We start from the raw sequence: 16,005 nt of genomic DNA, 5'->3' as shown, positions 1-16,005 counted from the left end.
GTTTTCACTGTCTCCAAAAGAAACTCAGTACCTATTATGACACTCTTCATTTTCTTCTCCCCCCAGCCCCTGGCCACCACGAATCTACTTTTTGTCTCTAAATTTGCTTATTTGGGACATTTCATATCAATGTAATAGTATATGTATCCTTTTGTGTCTGGCTTGTTTCACTTAGCATAATGTTTTCTAATGTTTTCAAGGTTTACCCATACTATAGTATGTATCAATACTTCATTCCTTTTTGTGACTGAATTAATATTCCATTGTTTGGAAATACCATCCTTTGAAAATCTATCAGTTGATGGATATATTTGTGCTGTTTCTACTTTCTGGCTGTTAAGAACTTTTGAGATAGGGTTTCTGTCGGCATGAACCACCACGCCCAGCTTAGGTATCATTTTTGTAATTTTTTTTTTTTTTTAAAAATTGGGGTCTTGCTCTGTTGCTCAGGCTGGAGTGCAATGGCATGATCATGGCTCACTGCAGCCTCGAACTCCTGGGCTTAAGTGATCCTCCTGCCTCAGTCTCCCAAGTAGCTGGGACTGTAGGTTTATGCCACCATGCCCAGCCAGTTTTTTATTTTTTGCATAGATGAGGTCTCCCTATGTTGCCTAGACTGGTTTTCAACTCCTGGGCTCAAGTGATCCTCTTACCTTGGCCTCCCAAAGTGCTGGGATTACAAGCGTGAATCACTGTGCCCGGCCACTATAACGTGGCTTTTTTTTTTTTAGACTGAATCTTGTTCTGTTGTTCGAGCTGGAGTGCAGTGGTGTGATCTCAGCTCACTGCAACCTCTGCCGCCAGGATTCAAGTGATTCTTGTGCTTCACCCTCTTGAGTATCTGGGACTACGGGTGTGTGCCAGCAGGACTTGCTAATTTTTGTATTTTTTGTAGAGACAGGGTTTCGCCATGTTGGCCAGGCTGGTCTCTTAACTCCTGGCCTCAAGTGATCCGCCCACCTTGGCCTCCCAAAGTGCTGGGATTATAGGCATGATTCACCATTCCTGGCCTATAACTGTTAATGATAACTTTGGTGATTTTACTTGTGGGAAGACCAGGCATCAGATATTAATATGAGTAAAAACACAGCTGTTCATTCTGGATATTTGCTTGCTTTCTGTGCTTTGATGCAAGGGTGGTTGGCAAGTAGTAACTTAACACCTTAATCTTACTACTTTTGAGTTCCTTCTCTCTCATTCTCTATTGGTGGTTTTGGAGATAGTAACAAAACGTGGATTCTCTTATTTTATCTTTATTGATTTATGTGTTTTTTGAGATGGAATCTTGGTCTGTCGCCTAGACTGGAGTGCAGTGGCACGATCTTGGCACACTGCAACCTTCACCTCCTGGGTTCAAGCAATTCTCCTGTTCCTGCCTCCCTAGTAGCTGGGATTACAGGTGTGTGCCACCATGTCTGCCTTATTTTTTTATTTTTCAGTAGAGATGGGATTTTGCCATGTTGGCCAGGCTGGTCTCGATCTCCTGACCTCAGGTGATCCACTCGCCTCAGCCTCCCCAAAGTGCTGGGATTACAGACATGAGACGCCGTGCCCGGCCGAAAACATGGATTCTCTTTATATCCTGATACTTCAGTTTTTAAAACACTCCTGTTTTAATAGGCATTTTTGCTGATTTTCTTATTTTAGGTTCCTTTTCCCAATTTATAATCTTATAAAAGACAACACTTTGTATATATGAGAAAAGCTTTTTCTGAAAACGTATCCATTCCATTATTATCTTGAGACTTGGATGTCTTTTGCTTCAGTATTTAAATAATTCCAAGCTAATTATTATTATTTTTGACAGAGTCTGTCTCTGCTACCCAGGCTGGAGTGCAGTGGCGTGATCTCGGCTCACTGCAACCTCTGCCTCCTGGGTTCAAGTGATTCTCCGGTCTAAGCCTTCCAAGTAGTTGGGATTACAGGCGCGCACCACCATGCCTGGCTAATTTTTGTATTTTTAGTAGAGACAGGGTTTTGCCATGTTGGCCAGGCTGGTCTCAAACTCCGGGCCTCAAGTGATTCTCCCACCTTGGCCTCCTAAAGTGCTAGGATTATAGGCATGAGCCACCACACCCATTCCAAGCTAATTATTTATATAAGAATTGCACGTGGGCCAGGCGTGGTGACTCACGCTTGTAATACCAGCACTTTGGGAGTCCGAGGCAGGTGGATCACCTGAGGTCAGGAGTTTGAGACTAGCCTGGCAAACATGGTGAAACTCCCTCTACAAAAAATACAAAAATTAGCTGGATGTGGTGGCACACACCTGTAATCCCAGCTACTGGGGAGGCTGAGGCAGGAGAATTGCTTGAACCCAGGAGGTGGAGGTTGCAGTGAGCCAAGATCTTGCCATTGCACTCCAGCCTGGGTAACAAGAGCGAAACTCTGTCTCACCACACGCATATACACACAAAAATTGCACATGGTAAAAGAATGGGAGAAAACAGATTTATAGTCTTCATGGTGTGAGAACACTGGTTTCTGTGGGTACTACAGAAGTTTCCAACTCACCTGAAATGGATGGTAGGTTAGTGTATCCTGTGCCCTATGTTTCTGCTTAAATTGAGCAGCTTTATTTTATTATTTTTTTTGAGACAGTCTTGCTCTGTCGCCCAGGCTGGAGTGCAGCGGCGCAGTCTCGGCTCACTGCAACCTCTGCCTCCTGGGTTTAAGCAATTCTCCTGCCTCAGCCTGCTGAGTAGCTAGGACTACAGGTGTGTGCCATGACGCCTGGCTAATTTTTGTATTTTTAATAGAGATGGGGTTTCACCATGTTGGCCAGGCTGGTAATTTTTTGTATTTTATTGGAGACGGGGTTTCACCATATTAGCCAGGATGGTTTCTTGACCTCGTGATCCTCCCGCCTCGGCCTCCCAAAGTGTTGGGATTACAGGCCTGAGCCACCGTGCCCGGCCTGAGCAACTTTAAGTAGATTTTTAAATTACATAAATTCTTTAATGTGAAGATGTTGTGATTCTCATTTTTGGTGATTAGCACACCAAAAAATGAGAAAGGATTGCAAATTCTTAGATTTATTTAAAAGCGTAGAACTAAGCTTCTCGTGAAGCTAGATGAATAGAAACATAGAGCGTCTATAAACTGGATTAGGTATAGAGGGGTACAAACCTCCTGGATATTTTTAACTCTTAGGAAAGAGGAGTTTAGCACCAGACTCTTGAAAAGCAGTGGCATGAAAGTTAGTTTGATATATTGTTTGAGCCTTTGTAATGCCTTAGGCCCTGAATCAAGACCAATGGTTTGCTGTAGCTGTTGGTTTCAAACAGGAGCTAAGAGTGATGTCTTCCTTGTGGTCTGTTGGCTATTCAGTATTCCAGTGCGAAGTGCCAATTCAGTTGGAAGAAATATAGTCTAGAATGTAATGTCATTTTTTTTTTTTAACAAAGCAAAACTGTGTTAGCCTTAAGAACCAGGGAGTTGGCTGAACGTGGTGGCTCATGCCTGTAATCCCAGCACTTTGGGAGGCTGAGGCGGGTGGATCACTGGATCAGGAGATTGAAGGCCATCCTGGCTAACACGGTGAAACCCCGTCTCTACTAAAAATACAAAAAATTAGCTGGGCATGGTGGCACATGCCAGTAGTCCCAGCTACTCGAGAGGGCTGAGGCAGGAGAATCGCTTGAACCCAGGAGGCGGAGGTTGCAGTGAGCCGAGGTCACGTTGCTGCACTCCAGCCTGGGTGACAGAGCGAGACTCTGTCTCAAAAAACAAAAAAACAAGAAAAAAAACCAGGTTGTTGCTCTGTGGGGATAGGGACTTAACCAAAATAATATTTCCTAGCCATTCAGAGGAACTGTGAGTTTTCTGTCATCCTTCCTTTCTTCCTACCTTCTCCCTTTCCCCTGTTGGGGCTTGTTTGCTTGTTTCGTGGCTGTTAGGATGTTAATCAGGCAATCTTGTATTGTCCAGCAGTATTTAATTTTAATATAGCATTGTTCATATTTAAATTAATCACTGGTGAACTTGCATGTTGATTACAGGTAGCCTCAGAGAGAATATGCTTTTTAAAAAAATATTTTTTTAATTGTAGTAAAACATACATAACAAAATTTTACTCTTTTAACCTATGTATGTATGTGTGTATGTAGGTGGGTAACTAGAGATGGGGTCTTGCTGTATCACCCAGGCTGGTCTTGAATTCCTGGCCTCAAGTGATCCTCCCACTTCGGCTTCCCAAGGTGTTGGGATCACAGGCATGAGCCACTGTACCTGGCCATTTTTAAGTGTACAAGTCAGTGGTGGTACGAACATTTACCATGTTATACAGCTATCAGTGTTTTCTGTTTCAGAACTTTTTCATCAATCCAAACAGAAACTTTGTATTTTTTAAACAGTAACTCTCTCCTTTCCCTTTCCCCTGTTCCCTACTATTCTCCGTTCCTACTTTGTGTTTCTATGAATTTTCCTGGACATTTTTTTTTTTTCCGAGACAGGGTCTGACTCTGCCACCCAGGTTGGAGTGCAGAGGCTCAATCTCGGCTCACTGCAGCCACTGCATCCCGGGCTCAAGGGATCTTCCCACCTCAGCAGCCTCTGGAGTAGCTGGGACTACAGGTGTGTGCTGCTGCGCCTGGCTGATTTTTGCAGGTTTTGTAGAGACAGGATTTCACCATGTTGCCCAGGCTGGTCTTGAACTCCTGGGCTCAAGTGATCTGCCTACCTCGGCCTCCCAAAGTGCTGGGATTACAGGTGTGGTGGCCAGAATTGTGTTTTTTAATCCACTATGTTGGTCTATGTTTTACACTTGGCAGCAAAAGCTCTCAGTGCTCTTGGATCTTGTTTCATTTGTTGGACGTTCTGGTAAAATTTTTTTTTGATCAAAGGTAGGCTAGGGTTGAGGGAGACAGCAGAGTATTGCTTTAAAGTTTGCTGAAAAACATAACACCTTTATTATTGTTTCCCTTGGTATTGCTGATGGGCTTTTCTCTCTTGTTTTCTAGGACTTGGATGTTGTGGGTGATGGTATGCAGTGTCCTCCTTCACCTTTGCTTTTTGATCCTTCACTAACCCTTGAAGATCATTTAGTCAAAGAAATAGCTGAAGACCCAGTGGATATTTTGGCAAGTGAAGAACAGTCCCACCTGTTTCCTGCATGTAGAGACCTGGCCAGGCAGAGGGTTCCCTGCTGGATAGCATGTACTCCTGGAGGGGAGTGGGGTGTCATCACTAGTATAAAGATGCTCCACATGTCTCTCGCTCATTGAATACCATATAAGCAAAGCACTTTTAAAAATGCCCTACTTTGCTCCTGTATACCCTTGTTGCTGTAGTTTTCCAGATAGACTCTTAGAACACCTAATGGCCCCTGATCCTCATATCCCAGAGTAGGACATAAATTTATTTAAATAAAAGCTTGAGATAAGGAATCTAGGTAAACTGTACCTTCTGAGGGAGAGTTCAGCACTGAAATTGTTCTCATTATAGAATGACCAGTAAAGTAGTGTGATTTGAGTTCTGTCTGTGAGCCTTGGGTAGAATTCCAGTGGCCCTGACTGAAAACCAGCAGTTGTACTGTAGCTGTTGGTTTCAAGCAGAGGCCTAAAGGACTGTCTTCCTATGGTCTGTTGGCTGTTCTGGGACCTCAGCAGGGAATGGCTGTTTCATTTGGAAGAAACAACCTACAGCTCTCCAACCCATTGGAAGAGGCTCAGGAGTAGGCTCTTCCAAGGGACAGGGATAGCTAATATAGGGAGGAGCATCTGTCCAGAATTAATTTCTGTTGTATTGTTCTTATTGCTAGTATAAATGGCCACTGATAAGTCAGATTCATACTTCAGACCACAGTGAATGAATTTCTAACTGAAGTGCCTTTATTTCTTTTAACAGGGCCAGATGCAAATGGCTGGAGATGGGTGCAGATCCCAGGGATCTCGAAATTCTGAGAAAGCCTCTGCACCGTTGTCTCAGAGTGGATTGGCTACTGCAAATGGGAAGCCAGAACCCACTTCTATTAGTTGATAGTTTGGGGAACCATTTTACTTTGGTGGATTTAAATTTCTCATTCTTCAAAGAAATATTTCTGATCATCTCTCGCAAAACACAGGCAACCCAGACTATCTTGTTTTTCTTCTGGATTGAGTATTATAGTCAAAAGTAAAGCCAAATTTTGAGGACATGGACCAATACTTCTTAAAAGTTGTGGGTTTCTTCCCACTCAGGGCAAGGAGAGAGATAATCCCTATCAAAGCTTCTGGGATTATTTGGTACTATACCTAAAAGGAAAGTGACATCTTTGTAATGGGATTTCCAAAGTCGTGGATAGAAATCCACTTAAGTAGCTAGGTGGGAGCTGTCTTTGTGAGTAGTGTCTTTTAGATACTGATGGCCCTAATATCTGGTTATCTCTATCTAAAGACCTGCAGTTTAACTTTTCTTCACCTCTACTTAATTGGGCAATCTTTAACCTGTTTCCGTGGTGAACTCTGGCTTTTATCCTCTGAGAAAACAGCCCACAGGACTGGGTCCTCCTTATCCATCTTGCTTTTAACCTATGTAAATTTCGGTGGTTGCTATCTTATGTAAAATATAGTACAAATTTATTGTATATAGTTTCTATTAAATGTTAAAGAAAATGTTATGAAAATATCAAACAGTCACCTGAATTGAATGCATGTTTTGTTTGAGAATATAGTCTCTCTTTCGCGGTTTTAGGGACCTGTCTCTGATGGGAAAGGGAAGTTGGGGCAGATAATACTTCCATCCCAGGAAAAAATAAATCTTCAGTAGCTCATTTTGGTTTTGCTTTTAAGGAAGAAGTAAATGAAAAGGGGCAGGACTTATTAAAGCCAATCAGTTCCAAATATCTTCTTTCTACCCTTCCACTCTGTGTCCCCTACTCCCACTCCCATTTCTCACGATTAATGCCAATGTCATCTCTGCTAGGTGTCGTGGCTTACACCTGTAATCCCAGCACTTTGGGAGGCTGAGATAGGTGGATCACTTGAGCTCAGTACTTCAAGACCAGTCTGGGCAACATGGTGAGACCCTGTGTCTATATTTTCAAATTTTAAATAATAATAAAAAAAAAAATAATGCTCATGCCATCTCAAAATTCTCTAATGGTAGGAATATACTTAAAACATAAGAGAAATTGGGCCTGATGCTGGATCACTAAGATAGTAAGGTATTGTCAAGATTGTTTTGACACTGAATCTTAGAGCAGGGTTAAAATAGAAGTTCAGTTGGGGTTGAGATACCTACACTAGAAATTGTCTATTTCTGTACTGCATTATGACAAGGAGGGCAAAAAATTACTTTCTCTAAGAACTGAAATGGGCACTGAATGGCTTACAGTTACACCATCATCTTAACTTTAATCATTTACATTCAGAGAATGGTCGAAAGTAACTCATAAAAGGTCCATCAGATGAACCCCTAGGGAGATTGCCTTTACTAGGTCTTCCAGTGATACTGTTTTTAAGTTTGTAGTTCCCACTGCTTTTTTGATTCCCTAGTTTAGTACTTTTTTTTTTTTTTTTGAGACGGAGTCTGGCTCTGTCGCCTAGGCAGGAGTGCAGTGGCTCAATCTTGGCTCACTGCAACCTCCGTTTCCTACGTTCAAATAATCCTCCTGCCTCAGCCTCCTGAGTAGCTGGGATTACAGGCATGCGCCACCGTGCCTGGTTAAATTTTGTATTTTTAGTAGAGATGGGGTTTTGCTATGTTGGCTGAGCTGGTCTCGAACTCCTCACCTCAGGTGATCTGCCTGCCTCAGCCTCCCAAAGTGCTAGGATTATAGGTGTGAGCCACCATGCCCAGCCTAGTGTAGTGCATTTTATACTTTATCCACAAAGACAAACATTTTATTTGTGTGTTTGTTTATATTTGAGATGGGATCTCACTATGTCACCTGGCCTGGAGAACAGTGTCATGATTATAGTTCATTACAGTCTTGACTGGGCTCAAGCCATTCCCCTGCCTCTCAGCCTCTTAAATCTGGGACTTGTGTGCCATCATGCCTAGCTAAGACAAACGTTACTTACACAGCTATGAGCTTGAACATGACTGCTCAGATATCCTCCTCCTGGTTAAAAAAATGTAATTTACAGACCACTAGCATATATATCACCCACCATGATTGCTAAAAAGTAAATTAATAGGCCCATCAACACTTTCTGGGGAATGAGGGCCGGGGAATCTACTCTTAGAACCTCAGAAATTCTGAGCCGGGCGCGGTGGCTCAAGCCTGTAATCCCAGCACTTTGGGAGGCTGAGACGGGCGGATCACAAGGTCAGGAGATCGAGACCATCCTGGCTAACACGGTGAAACCCCGTCTCTACTAAAAAATACAAAAAAAAACTAGCCGGGCGAGGTGGCGGGCGCCTGTGGTCCCAGCTACTCCGGAGGCTGAGGCAGGAGAATGGCGTAAACCCGGGAGGTGGAGCTTGCAGTGAGCTGAGATCCGGCCACTGCGCTCCAGCCTGGGCGACAGAGCCAGACTCAGTCTCAAAAAAAAAAAAAAAAGAACCTCAGAAATTCTGATAGCTACGCATGCTTGCAGACTCAGCTGTGGTAAGTTTTGGGAAGGCTATGTTTGGCTACCATTCTCCAAGGTTGTGGCTCTCATTAGGTGCAGAGAAAACAGGAAGATGGGGTAGGAGGGGCCTCAGGCTGCACCATATTACTGAGAAAGTTTTGGCCTTGGTAGTGGAGTCTCTAAACAAAGGTCTGTTAGAAGAAATGGCTTAATACCCTTGCTGTGCTCAGTCACTAGCAGCAACCTGAGGGAAGTGTGATATCTTGGTCAATCCAAAGGTGAGGATGCTGGAGGCTCTCAGTTAACTGCACTCTTGAAATCTGGGCGGCATACCTCCATGGCTACAGCTTTTTGTCAGACAGATCCACTTCTCCCGTGCATGTTCATGATTCCTGGGGGCCTTTTAAAGGAGAAACTTAGGGGTACAAATTAGAACCCTCATAGCTACAGTTTGTCTTGGGGCTGCAACTGGTAATCATCTCCCCTCTCTACTATACATTCTAAATTCCCTCAGTTATTATGATGGTAGGTCTTGGTTTGCCTGGTGGTATGAACCTACCTTCTTTCCTGGAAAGTCTTGAGCCTTTGGTAATCATACCCTTCTCAGGCCAGGGTTGCTGCACGTGTTAATTTAGTTACAGTTGTGTGAGGGAGTATCAACTGTATAGGCAGAATAATCATCCCAAAGATGTTCACATCCTAATCCCTGGGATCTGTGAATATGCTATTGTAAAATGGCAAAAAGAACTTTAGATGTGGTCAAGGTTAAGGGTTTTGAGATGGAGAATAGCCTGGATTATCTGGGTGGGTGCAATATAATAATGAATCTTTAAAAGCAGAGAACCTTTCCCAGCTGTGATGAGAAGCTATAGTGTGAGAAGGTTTCAATGACCTGTTGGTTCTGGATGTGTGCAAAGACTGGGGAGAGGTCTCTAGTTGTTAAGGATGACCCCTCTACCAAAACTGACAGCCAGCAAGGAACTGTCTTAGAAAATCTGCCTGCTTCACTCCTTTATGCTTCATGTGTGACTCCTGGTTTAGGCCCTCATCCTTTCTCTTGAGAAAGGCAGTCGTCTCCTAGTTGGTCTCTTAGCCTCAAGTCTTATACTCTTTCAATCCATACTGCAGCCAGAATGATCTTAAAAACTTTATCCTGTCTCTTCACTGCTTATGGCAACCCCCTAGCCTTCAGTTATACCTCATTGTTGTCAGGAAAAAAACAACCAGCTGCTTTAACATGGCATTTAAGACTTCATAATCTGATCTTATTTATCTATAGACAGTCATCTTGAAATGTTCTTTCTCTTACAGGCTATTCTCCAGCCATTCTTGGATTTATTTGAAAAGGAAACATTGAAATGTAGCCAAGTACATGGGGTTTGAATTCAGAAGGACCTGGATTGAATCCAGGTTTTGCCACTTTGAGAACTTTGTGACTTTAAGATAATCACTATCTCTCTGAACCTCAGTTTTCTCGACTGTGTAAATAGGGTGACACTGACCTAGAAGTGTTGTGAGATAAAGTGGAAAACACAGAATTAGAAGCTCTCAGAAACATGTAAACCCTCAGAAAATGGTAACTTATTATTTTAAAAGTGTAAGTTCTCTCTCTTCAGCTCAGGCATCACTTCATCCAAGTTTTTCAATGATTGGTTAATGCTGACATTGAATAAATACAAGCAAAATAGCAAATGCAGCCATGTCTATAGGTTCATTCATTTGTAAGGGAAAAGTACAAATCTGTAGACAAGATAGTAACTCAGTTTTCATGTTTACAGTTAAATACTTAATCTGACTTGCAAGTAGCAGTGCCAATACTGCTTGTATTATTTTGCCTTGCTCCCCTCTCAGCAAAGTTGTAAGATTCATCCTGTTTGTCTACATCAAGATGTTTTCATTTATTTTCATTACTATATATAGAAATTTCCTACTTTTTTTTTTTTTTTAATTGAGACAGAGTCTCGCTGTGTCGCCAGGCTGGAGTGCAATGGTGCAATCTTGGCTCACTGCAACGTCCGCCTCCTGGGTTCAAGTGATTCCCCTGCCTCAGCCTCCCGAGTAGCTGGGATTTACTACACTATTATTATTCTACTATGGATAGAATTTTACTACATGACTCCATCACTATTCACTGTAATGTTGAGAGATAATTGTTTCCAGTTTTGGATATTTCAAAAATTAGTCATTAATATTTTTGTATATTAAGGGCCGGGCACAGTGGCTTACACCTATAATCCCAGTGCTTTGAGAAGCTGAGGTGGGAAGATTGCTTGAGTCCAGGAGTTCCAGATTAGCTCAGGCAACATAGTGAGACCCTGTCTCTATAAAAATAAGAAATAAGCTGGACATGGTGGTGTGTGCCTGTAGTCCCAGCTACTTAGGAGATGAGGGGATCTCTTGAGCCCAGGAGTTTGAGGTTACAATGAGCTGTGATCTTACACTCCAGCTTGGGTGATAGCAACACCCTGTCTCTTTAAAAAAAAAACAAACCGAACATGTATATAGCTGTTGCACATGTGCCTACATATCTCTGTGGTATGCCCAGCAGTGTAATTTGAGTCATAGAGTAGACGTATTTATGGCTTTACTAGATAATGTAAAGCTAGTTCTCCATAGTGGTTTAACCAATTTATTTTATTTTTTGAGGTGGGGAATCTTGCTTCTAGGCTGACCTGGAACTCCTGGGCGCAAGTGATCCTTCTGCCTCAACCTCCCAAGAAGCTGGGAATACAGCTTCTTGTGTGCCTTGATGCCCAGTTGGAGTTTGTTTTTGTGTATAAGGGAGGTAGCGATCCAATTCTTTTTTTTCCATGTGACTGTCATGTGGGTTTTCTCTGCTCCCATGCAGTGCCAGTTTTGTCAAATGGTCTGATTTTGGGCTCTGTTGGGTTCCATTGGTCTGTTTTTGTATCTCTGTTAACATTACACAGTTAGAATTACTTTTGTTTTATAATAAGTAATGATTTCTGTTTGGTATAGCAGAGTATCCTACGTGGTTCTTTTAGAGGAATGTTGCGCTGGTTTTTACACTGTTGTTTGCTGGGGCTAGAACTCTGCAAATCACATTTCTCCTTTGCCAGCTGGCTGGCCTGTAGGGACTACTAAAGGCAGGTTCTAGGGCTAGAAGAGACATTTTCCTTTTTCTTTTTTTTCTCTTCAAGATGGGTCGCACTTTGTTGCCCAGGCTGGAGTGCAGTGGTGCCATCTCGGCATCACTACAACCTCTGCCTCCCAGGTTCAAGCTACTGTCCTGCCTCAGCCTCCCGAGTAGCTGGGATTACGGTGTCTGCCATCACACCCAGCTAATTTTTGTCATTTTAGTAGAGAATGGGTTTCACCATGTTGGCTAGGCTGGTCTTGAATTCCTGGCCTCAAGTGATCCACCCGCCTTGACCTCCCAAAGTGCTGGGATTACAGGCGTGAGCCACTGCACCTGGCCTGGGACACTTTTCTTCTCTTTGCTTTCTGTCTCTGTCAACATTCTCTCAGTAACAACTCCTCATTCTGACAATATCACTTGGTTCCAGTTTGCAGTTTTTTTCTGCACTCTCATAACCACCCTCATTGTGCCTCTTCAGATGTACAGTACTGGCCAACCAGCATTCCCTTCTCAGGTCAGAGTCCCACATGTGTGGGGTCTCTCCTTCCAGCTCCTCTTCTGAGATCCTGAGGTACCTTTAGCAGCCGAGCAGCAACCGTTTCTCAAAATTTGAGTCTCAGGTCTGCAGGGCCCTTTCTTTCAAACTTTTCCTTTTGTTTCTCCTGCCCTAGGGTGGTAGCTGCTTCCTTTAGTTAATCTGTGATACTGCAGTGTTCCTTTTGTAATTTTTCAGATCTCTAATACAGTATAGCAATTCTTTATATTAAATAAACATTTTATATAGCTGTGTTTCAACACATTAGCGATTAAAGAAGAAAAAGAATCTCAATAGATGCAGGGTTTTAAAAATAATATTTAATAACCATATGTGATTTTTTTTTTAACTTAGAGAAGCTAGGAGTAGAAAAGGTTTGTTAGCTTGATAGTATTTACAAAAAATACTCCAGCAAGTGTTTTTGACATTCTCTTCGAAATTAGGATTAAGAGAAGTTTGCCCACTATTACATTTCTATTTAGTATTGTTCTGGAGGTCCAAGCCAGAATCTTCTGTCTCCCTCTGAGATTCCGATTAAATCTGTGCTAAAAATGTTCTCACTCTATACCTCTTGCATTGAATTTTTTCATCAAAAAGATAAAAAATTGCCTTCTTGGATGGTTTCTTCTGACATCAACTCATGGCCATCCATTTTCTTCCTGTATGTATTATTTTGAAGCAAATCTCAGATGTATCATTTAGTCTGTAAGTATTTTGTTATGTATCTCTAAAAGATACACAAATATCACACTTTTAAAAATTAGCAATAGTTCTTTAATATCAAGTATTGAGTCAGTTTTCCAATTTCTAGTTGTCATATTTTTGTGTGTATATATGTAAGTATGTATGTAGGTTGATGATTTAAGTTATAATTCAAATGAAGTTCACACAGTATGGTGACTTGATGATAATGTCTTATAAGTTTCTTTTAATCTATAGGTTACTCTCTTTCTCCTAATTTTGTTTTGGAGAAAATGGGTGGTTGTTCCTGTGTAGTTTTCATAGTCTGGATTTAGCAGATTGCCTCTCCATACTGTAGTTTAACATGTTATTCTGTTGGTGTTTCCTGCAAGTTGGCAGTTGGGTCGAGAGGTGTGGTCTTCGTAGATGGTGGTGTCTTCTATCAGGAGGCATGTAATGTCTGGTTGTCTCTTTTTTTGCTGGTAGCAACCTTTTGATGCTCATTGCTGAGATCTATTGATTAATTAGGTGTTGTAAAATGGTGATAATTGTGAATTTCTTTCTTTTTCATCTATTATTTGGAAAACTGAAGAAGTTTCTCTTTATCTATTATTTGGACACCCAGTGGTATAGTTTGCATAGGAAAAGCAGGAATAAATACTTGTCTTACTCTGTTCAGGCTGCTGTAACAAAATGATATAAACTAGGTGGTTTACAAACAGCAGAAGTTTATTTCTCACAGTTCTTAAGACTGGCAAATCCAAGATCAAGGCGTTAGCAGATTTGGTGTCTGGCAAGGGGGTCGACTTTCTTAAGGCAGCATCTTCTTCTTTTTTTTTTTGTGACAGTGTCTTGCACTGTTGCCCAGGCTGGAGTATAGTGGTACGATCTCTGCTCACTGCAACCTCCGCCTCCTGGGTTCAACGATTCTCCTGCTTCAGCCTCCCAAGTAGCGGGGATTACAGGCACCCGCCACCATGTCTGGCTAATTTTTAGTAGAGACGGGGTTTCACTATGTTGACCAGGCCAGTCTTGAACTCCTGACCTCATGATCCACCTGCCTCAGCCTTCCACAGTGCTGGGATTATAGGCTTGAGCCACCGAGCCTCGCCAGCAGCATCTTCTTACTCTGTCCTCACATGGTGGAAGAGGCTAGTTAGCTAGCTCTCTGGGGTCTCTATAAGGGCACTAATCCCATTCATGAGGGCAAAGCCTTCATGACTAATCACCTCCTAAACGCCCCACCTCTTAGTACTATCGCCTTGTGGGTTAGGATTTCAACGTAAGAATTTTGGGTGCTTGCTTTGGCAGCACATATACTAAAATTGGAATGATAAAGAGAAGATTAGCAAACAAATTAATTTTAAAAAAGGTTAAGGAATTTCTGGGATCACAAACATTCAAACCATAACAATACTTAACTCTTTTCTTTATTTACTATTTTTGAAAATAATGAATTGGGTCATTAGCAACCTTCAAAAGTAATCAGAGTTTTAAAAATTATAATGAAAGGCCAGGCGCGGTGGCTCACGCCTGTAATCCCAGCACTTTGGGAGGCTGAGGTGGGCAGATTACCTGAGGTTAGGAGTTCGAGACCAGCCTGGCCAATATGGTGAAACCCCATCTCTACTAAAAATACAAAAATTAGCTGCGCATGGTGGTGTATGCCTGTAATCCTAGCTACTTGGGAGTCTGAAGCAGGAGAATTGCTTGAACCTGGGAAGCGAAGGTTGCAGTGAACTGAGATCATGCCATTACACTCCAACCTGGGCGTCGCAGCAAGACGTAGCTGTAGCAAGACTTAGTCTCAAAAAAAAAAAAAAAAAAATTATAATGAGGAACTTAGGGATTTAAGCATATTTGATTTTTAGTCTCTTACAGTTAAAAAATCCTGGCTGGGCATGGTGGCTCACGCCTATAATCCCAGCACTTCGGGAGGCTGAGGCGGGTGGATCACCTGAGGTCAGGAGTTTGAGACTAGCCTGGCCAACGTGGTGAAACCCCGTCTCTACTAAAAATACAAAAATTAGCTGGATGTGCTGGCACGCGCCTGTAGTCCCAGCTACTTGGGAGGCTGAGGCAGGAGAATCGCTTGAACCCAGGAGATGGAGGTTGCAGTGAGCCGAGATTGCACCATTGCACTCCAGCCTAGGTGACAAGAGCGAAACTCCATCTCAAAACAAAAAAAACAAAAAACCAAAAAACTTACGGGTACCTACGTTGTCCTATTTTTGCCCAAGGAGATGTTCTTCAGTTGGCTTCTGAGTCCTTTTGATGTGGCCTCAGTAGGCTTTGCTATTTATATGTCAATATGTTTTAGGCTTGTTCATTTCCTACTCCAAAGCCAGAATCACCCATTTCTACAAGGAGTTGTGGTTTCCTTTTTTTATTTGAGATGGAGTCTCGCTTTCTTCCCCAGGCTGGAGTGCGGTGGTGTGCTCTTGGCTCACTGCAAGCTCTGCCTCCTGGGTTCATGCCATTCTCCTGCCTCAGCCTCCCAAGTTGCTGCGACTACAGGCGCCCGCCACCCCACCTGGCAAATTTTTTGTATTTTTAGTAGAGACTGAGTTTCACTGTGTTAGCCAGGATAGTCTCAATCTCCTGACCTTGTGATCCGCCCGCCTCAGCCTCCCAAAGTGCTGGGATTACAGGCGTGAGCCACCATGCCCAGCCAAGAGCTCTGGTTTCTTTTTTTTTTTTTTTTTTGAGACGGAGTCTTGCTCTGTCACCCAGGCTGGAGTGCAGTGGCCAGATCTCAGCTCACTGCAAGCTCCGCCTCCCGGGTTCACGCCATTCTCCTGCCTCAGCCTCCCGAGCAGCTGGGACTACAGGCGCCCGCCACCTCGCCCGGCTAGTTTTTTTGTATTTTTCAGTAGAGACGGGGTTTCACCGTATTAGCCGGGATCGTCTCTCGATTTCCTGACCTCGTGATCCGCCCGTCTCGGCCTCCCAAAGTGCTGGGATTACAGGCTTGAGCCACCGCGCCTGGCCTCTGGTTTCTTTTTAATAGGAAATGATGGTTTACAATCTCAGTGCTAGGGATGTCCATTGCAGATATAATCGTCATTGTTTCTACACTTTTTCAGTGAACAGAGATAGATATAATGCCTCATAATTTCATAATGACACTTCGAAGTACATTCAGAACTAGGGACCTTAACATAACCTCTTCTGTCTTATATCTTTACATC

General features: G+C 42.8%; 1 protein-coding gene and 2 non-coding genes across 4 annotated transcripts in view; all 3 read left to right on the top strand.

The window, feature by feature from the left end:
* Positions 1–6,821, top strand: part of KANSL2 (KAT8 regulatory NSL complex subunit 2) — a 29,554-nt gene extending 22,733 nt beyond the window's left edge. Inside the window, exons 9-10 of one of the 2 annotated variants that reach the window (XM_025403465.1) lie at positions 4,962–5,081; positions 5,848–6,821. In XM_025403465.1, coding sequence (XP_025259250.1) covers positions 4,962–5,081; positions 5,848–5,979 — 252 coding nt within the window. In that variant the 3' untranslated portion in view covers positions 5,980–6,821. The remainder of the gene's footprint in view (positions 1–4,961; positions 5,082–5,847) is intronic. The other variant, XM_025403463.1, reaches the window with a different exon arrangement.
* LOC112635689 lies at positions 3,237–3,371 on the top strand. Its single transcript, XR_003122024.1, has one exon. It is a non-coding gene; the product is annotated as a small nucleolar RNA SNORA2/SNORA34 family (small nucleolar RNA).
* On the top strand, positions 5,504–5,640 carry LOC112635690. Its single transcript, XR_003122025.1, has one exon. It is a non-coding gene; the product is annotated as a small nucleolar RNA SNORA2/SNORA34 family (small nucleolar RNA).
* Positions 6,822–16,005: the final 9,184 nt, after the last annotated feature.

The sequence above is a fragment of the Theropithecus gelada genome, chromosome 11 (genome assembly GCF_003255815.1).
Source record: "Theropithecus gelada isolate Dixy chromosome 11, Tgel_1.0, whole genome shotgun sequence".
Classification (NCBI taxonomy): Eukaryota; Metazoa; Chordata; class Mammalia; order Primates; family Cercopithecidae; genus Theropithecus; species Theropithecus gelada.
The sequence above is the reverse complement of the archived record's forward strand: the minus strand, read 5'-3'. Positions and strand labels throughout refer to the sequence as shown.